Genomic DNA, 7,263 nt, shown 5'->3' on the forward strand with positions numbered 1-7,263 from the left:
ACACTTAGAAAAATAAAATTATGTAAATAAACTCCACCTGTAAAGTCTTTTATCCTGATATAGATTTATGAAGTACAAAATCAAACTACAGACAAAATATATATTATTAAAATCTATATTAAACACATTATCAACATATTTATTAAATAAACTGGATCAATTCAACCACATTATTATTTTTGTAAATACAATTTTGCTACATAACACTTTGGTATTTAAAGAAAAAGTAATATTATATTATCATTCCACAACCTACTGTTTGAAATAAATTGTGTTTAGTTTTACAGAAAATTTCTCCCTTTCAACCATGTTATTATAAGTTAAAAAAATAAAATCTTGCCATTTTAGTTATGCAATAGCCAGCACTTTCTTCTTTGAAGACCACTTTACAAAACCAGGTAAGAAAAAGAATGACAGTTCAAGTTTAAAGTCTTTGTGAATTTGAAATGATTCAAGTTGCTTTTTTTTAATCTTACATTTAAAAAAAACCTTGTTTATATACGCTATAGTTAAAAAAAACACTTCATGAAAAAGCATTTCTGTATTTTTCTTTAAAATCTCTGGCCTTAAATATGAATTAAGAAAACAATCTTCGAAGAAACAGAATTGTAAAATATGAACAAATTACTTTTACAAACCAACGAAACAAGGAAATTGTTGAACAACTTGAATACTTATTCAGAAATAAAATATTATTTTAAAATATGGATTTATGTGCTTGATTCTTTAAAACAAATACAAATCAACCCTTCTTGATATCCTTTTGCATCCTGTGACAGCAAATACTGGCATAGATGGTGGGAAAAAATCTGTTTCTTCCAAGAGTTTTGAAACAATATAAGAGTGATTATCAATTACGCCTCGAGATCGGAGCTCTTCTTTGATACAGTGCTCAACATGATGCCTTTGTAAAGGAAGAAAGGGAATTACATGGGTGGTGATTTGAGGCTTGCTAGACGAAACACCAAAAATCTCTCTCTCAAGATTTGAATATAGATATTTCTCAGGTATGTTGTTACGTTGACCATTCGTATGGAAGTGATTTATCACTATTTCATCCAGCTTAGAATTCTGGTTGTTTGAGATACATAAAAATATCACAGGGAAAGAACTTTTTGGAAGGGGCCAACTATCTATTATTTCCTGGACCTTCTGAAGAAGAGAAGAGCTTGCATCATCAGCAATGAACAGGTGAGGTTTGTCGTCAGCAGCTATTCTTTCCACGTAGCTTGGCAACTGAGAGAACTCGGGAGTATTTTTCAGATGAAGTGGAATAATAAGCTTGTGGACAGAATCCAAAGGAAAAAATGAAGCTAAGATTTTAGACATTAGGGACTTCCCTGTTCCACTTCCTCCAACTAGCAGCAATGACAGTGGTCTTGAAAAGATTCTTTCCTCAGATTTTAAATAATCAGAAAGTAATTTTATCAATCTTTTATTAGCTATTTCCTGTCCAACAACTTGTCTTTGTAATGTCTGCTCTAAAGAATTTATAGCAAGACTCCAAGTGTTGTTTGACCTCATGAACATGTAATACGTCATAAACATTACAAGTAACACAGAAAACGTTAAACTCCACCAACCAACAGTACACTTCCAGATAAGTGTGCTATCAGTGCAGTTTTCCAGTTTGTGTGAACAGGCCAGTTTTGCCGGAACTATTGACCTTATGGACTCATCTTGCCTCATCAAGGCTTTGGAATTACTAGCAGCAAAATTTTCTTCAGTCTTCTGTTTACGTAGGAACAATAATTTTCTTGGGCGAGGTTGTAAAGGACTACTTAGATTCCCTAAGGAAAAAAAAACAGTAGTTTTGATGTACATTATACAGGATACTTCTATGGTTAACATACAATTAAAACTTTTAAATCATGATGATTTAGCAAACCTAAATTAAGATAAGATACTCTGTCACTACTTATTTCTAAATAAATATTAACACATTTAACATACATACACACAGATAAAAATAAATGCACACACAGCAAAACAAAATTACAGGTCAGATTACCTGAATGGTGCAGTAACCAAAAAAGAAAACAAAAAGATAAGTCATAATGGCACCAAAATTATGTAAAAAGCTCTCAACATCATAAGTATGATAAATGTAAGAGAGTTTGTTACTTTATGAAACAAAACATGTGAAAGAAAGTAATATGAAGAGGTTGATCAGATTTGGTAATGAGTTTCATAAGATTTACCACCTAAATCAATGTTGTTGGGTGAATACCAAACGTCACTTATTCAACATCAGAAATATCCTATTACTATTCAAGACACTTAAGTAAGATTTCTAGACATACCATTTACTATTGTATTAAATTAAAGGGAGACAACATAGTTCCAAAGATAAATTAATTGTTTATGCCACTCTCAAAACAAAATCTCTGTATAAAAAGACATAATACAAGATTAGTAGAAAATGTGAAGATATGAAGTTACCACTTTTCCCAAGATGACCTGGGTTAGAGCCAACTCATAATTACCCAGTAAAATTCTAAAAGCCATCATAATATTCAGTTTGGAAGTTCGTTCCTCAACATACTACAGACCCAACTCATAATGAGCCACTAAAATTCTAAAAGCCATCATAATACTCAGTCTAGAAGTTTGTTCCTAAACATACTACAGACCCAACTCATAATTAGCCACTAAAATTCTAAAAGCCATCATAATACTCAGTCTGGAAATTTGTTCCAAAACATACTACATAATTAGTCCCTAAAATTTAAAAGCCATCATAATATTCAGTCTGGAAGTTTGTTCCTCGACATACTACAGACTAAACTCATAATTAGCCACTAAAATTCTAAAAGCCATCATAATACTCAGTCTGGAAGTTTGTTACTCAACATACTACAGCTGTTTATTTTGTTCATTTAAATTGAATAGTGTCTATATTTGTTCTACATGTAAGAAAAAATTAAAAATAAAAAAATTAAAAACCCATTTTGCATGTACCGAGCTCTAGCGAAACCAAATATTTATGGTGAAAATTTATAAAATGAAAATATCATTTGTCTTCTTATGATGCCAAAATTACACAGTCATTATATTTTGTTAATGCATACCAACTTGAATTCTCATTTTATGAACAGAATGAAAACCCATTTATACTTAAATGGTAAGCCCACAGATCTGAAGTAAATGAGTCTATGTCATTCATTATACTGGAGTGATATACTTTACACTTACATAAAAGGTGAAGGACATTGTAAATGCAATCATCAATATCCCATAAAGTGTGTATGTGTCTGTTTTCATTACTAGAGTCCCCTACACAGTTGGCGCCACTGAGACGATGAATAATAATTAAAAAGAGGGTTTAATTAAGAAATTCAGCTTAAAAATCAATCATATTCATTTGATGCAATAAAGTAAAACACACTGTTGCTTAGTAAAGTTCAACTTCTATAACTGTAATAACCATATTGAGCTTACAATCAATTCCTAAATGTTATTGTTAACTGTAAAGTTTATGAACAAGAAATGTCACACTGTTTTCAAATCAAATTATCAAGTACATTTCTAATGTTCAATCACATACCTAAACAATGGTTTTTGGGAAATTATCACAACCTCATGCATTTTTCTTCAATATTTCACTAAGTGTAATTCAAGTTTGATGAAGTAACTTGTTACATTACATTTTTAGTCCTACTAGTAAGGAAAGTGTTTTAAGGCTATATTGAGATGTGAATATAAATAATATGAAAACATATGAAACACAATCAGTATAAATACATTCATAGTTCTAGTCACCAAACGAGGAACATTGTCCACTACGTGACATTAAGTTAAGAAACTGTTATGACAGCGGAAGTCACGTGACGCTGGCTCATTGGGCTGGTGGCATGCGTGATGAGTTTCTCGAATGATCGGGGAAGTCAGAGATGCCCTCTTCGTTAGTATATAAGCCTGGCAGAGAAAGCCAGCGTGAATGAACAGAGAGCAGTAGTGACTTTGAGTTCCCTGTAATTTATGATTCTGTTAGTTCGAGCTAGTGAGCCATAAAGTGCGTGTTTTGCACTCGTCGAGAGTGAAGTTATCGAGATTGTGAATCGCTTTGATTTATAGCGTGTATTATAAAAGTTGTTAAGTTTAAAGTGATGAGAAACGTACTGATTGTGGTACTACTGTGTACTAAACGTTTGTATCGAGGAAGAATAAACTGGCTTAATCAAGAAAGGACTTGTATCGCTGAAGATTCTTGGAAATAATTTCTACCGGAAACAAATAAACAAGCAGATACGTAACAAAATATTGTTACGACAGCGGGGGTCACGTGACGCTAGTAACACTTTATATTTTCGAAGGTTCCTGAATGCTTTAGTGTTTACTATATTTCGGTATTCTTTTATATGTAAGACAGTCAAGACGTGACGGCAACAATGTAATGAGTAATTGAACTACGGACAGAGAGAGAGAGTATTGTTGAGTCGAGCACGTGAGACGTTTGTTGTGAATTATGGCGTTTGTTATAACGTGACTGTGGAAATTAAGTGTACTGCAAAATTGTATTTAGAAAGAATAAACCAGTTTCATTTAAGAAAGGACTTGTATCGCTAAAGTTTATTCGAAAAGAAATTATATGGAAAATTAACTAACGACCAGAGACGTAACAATATTATAAGTTAATCATATAATGCTGCTTAGGGGAAAAAAAGGATTATATAATGTATCACTTGCCATATCTTAACTTATGAATCAATAAGACATCCTATAGCACTGCTTAGGGTAGAAAAAGGATTGTATAATGTATCACTTGCCATATCTTAACTTATGAATCAATAAGACATCCTATAGCACTGCTTAGGGGAAAAAAAGGATTGTATAATGTGTCACTTGCCATATCTTAACTTATGAATCAATAAGACATCCTATAGCACTGCTATGGGGAAAAAAAGGATTGTATAATGTGTCACTTGCCATATCTTAACTTATGAATCAATAAGACATCCTATAGCACTGCTATGCGGAAAAAAAGAATTGTATAATGTGTCACTTGCCATATCTTAACTTATGATTCAATAAGACATCATAGAGTACTGCTTTGGGGGGAAAAAAGGATGGTATAATGTGTTAATTGCCATATCTTAACTTATGAATCAATAAGACATCCTATAGCACTGCTTAGGGGAAAAAAGGATGGTATAATGTGTTAATTGCCATATATTAACTTATGAATCAATAAGACATCCTATAGCACTGCTTAGGGGAAAAAAGGATGGTATAATGTGTTAATTGCCATATATGTTTATTATAATATGTTCTATTTTTTATGAACCAACTTGAAATAATACACATTGACCACTTCTGTTATAGTCTGATCCCTGTAATAGAAGTACAGTGAGATTGTCTTGTGTATGAAAACACATCATCTGGTTTGATGAATGCTATCCAAAACAGGTTAGCTCTTTGGCAGTTTATTATTTTTTGTGGTATAAATTCCTATGATTCTAATGAAAACTTACAGAGAAATGGATAGCATGAAAAGACCAGATGATGCATGTGCTATTCTGAAATATTAAAGAAAGTTCCAAACTGAAATAGACAAGATCTTCAGCCACCAGACTTCAAACATTGTACATTATCTGAGAAATATTACTAAAACTTTTACTTCTAGCCAAGTAACCTGAGGTCATAAATTGTCTAACAAATGTTACTAAACTTTTACTTCTAGCCAAGTACCCCGAGGTTGTACATTGTCTAACAAATATTACTAAACTTTTACTTCTAGCCAAGTACCCCGAGGTTGTACATTGTCTAACAAATATTACTAAACTTTTACTTCTAGCCAAGTACTCCGAAGTTGTACATTGTCTAACAAATATTAGTAAACTTTTACTTCTAGCCAAGTAACCCGAGGTTGTACATTGTCTAAGAAATATTACTAAACTTTTACTTTTAGCCAACAACCTAAGGTTGTACATTGTGTAACAAATATTACTAAACTTTTACTTCTAGCCGAGTAATCCGAGGTTGTACATTGTCTAAAAAATATTACTAAACTTTGACTTCTAGCCAAGTAACCTGAACACAGGAGTAGGTGATTGATGCAAACTCAAAAATGTTAAGAAATTTACAAATTTTGTCTCTTTTGTTCTTAAAAAAATGAGTTCAAGTAACATGTAAATGCTTTTCTATTACTAAGATGTCTCAATATGTTTCTTTCTCATGTAACACGGATTTTTTAAATGAAAAATCCTGATGTACATCAACATTTATTACAGATCCTACACTTTAACAATAGTTTTCATTAGACTTGAACAGTACCATTTCAACTAAATAGTTGCACATTACATGCATGCCACAAACAATCCCAGTCAAGTAAGCATCAACATACATGTACAAGATGGACCAGTAAAGCTCGTTGATTGCTGAGGCTGGAAAATGGAAGCAGGTTTTATTGTGGACTGTGAGGAGTCCTGAATTGCTTTGGTTGAAACCTGAGTAGACCCTATAAAGTTTAAAGTATATATTTTACCACCCAGTTTAATTTTCTCTACATATTACATTTGTCTTGTAAAACTTGAACAATAAATTAATAATTATAAATTTTTTAAATAAAGCTATCTACTTAAGTTGTGTGTCTTGTTTCTCTTATATATTTTTTATAAAATAAAGATGCTTTAAACACTACATCACAACAAGTTCTAGTCATAAAGATAAACTTTGTAGTTCTTATTATAATTTCAAAAAATTAACTATTAACATTAACAACTCAGTTTGATTTTTAGCAAATATTTATTAATATTAATTTATAAAATAATATTTCATTTATATTATTGTACGTCATGAGCAAAATTGTTTAACAATGTTTTTCACATTAAATATAAGAAAAAAATCTTTTCTCAATTGCACTTTGAAAAATGAAGTTGGACCTTCTGTTGCTAATACATAATAATACGGACCAATATGAGCAGACATAATAATAGAGACCAATATGAGTAGACTAATAATACGGACCAATATGAGCAGACATAATAATAGGGACCAATATGAGCAGACATAATAATACGAACCAATATAAGCAGATATAACAATATGAACCAATATAAGCAGACATAACAATATGAACCAATATAAGCAGACATAATAATACGAACTAATATGAGCAGACATAATAATACCAATCAATATGAGCAGACATAATAATATGTACCAATATGAGCAGACATAATAATATGGACCATTATGAGCAGGCATAATAATATGTACCAATATGAGCAGACTAATAATACGGACCAATATGAGTAGACT

At 31.5% G+C, this 7,263-nt stretch overlaps 1 protein-coding gene across 2 annotated transcripts; it reads right to left on the minus strand.

The window, feature by feature from the left end:
* Positions 1-263: 263 nt before the first annotated feature.
* On the minus strand, positions 264-6,555 carry LOC106474234 (torsin-1A-like). 2 transcript variants are annotated; one of them, XM_022402587.1, is made up of 2 exons: positions 6,347-6,555; positions 264-1,790 (listed from the first exon to the last, which is right to left on the minus strand). In XM_022402587.1, exon 2 carries the CDS (start codon positions 1,687-1,689, stop codon positions 727-729), a length of 963 nt encoding a protein of 320 aa, XP_022258295.1. In that variant the 5' UTR covers positions 1,690-1,790; positions 6,347-6,555; the 3' UTR covers positions 264-726. The 2 variants fall into 2 exon arrangements, with proteins under 2 accessions (XP_022258295.1, XP_013790378.2); XM_013934924.2 differs by having other exon boundaries at positions 6,277-6,555.
* Between the last annotated feature and the right edge of the window lie 708 nt (positions 6,556-7,263).

The sequence above is a fragment of the Limulus polyphemus genome, unplaced genomic scaffold (genome assembly GCF_000517525.1).
Source record: "Limulus polyphemus unplaced genomic scaffold, Limulus_polyphemus-2.1.2 Scaffold6977, whole genome shotgun sequence".
NCBI lineage: Eukaryota > Metazoa > Arthropoda > Merostomata > Xiphosura > Limulidae > Limulus > Limulus polyphemus.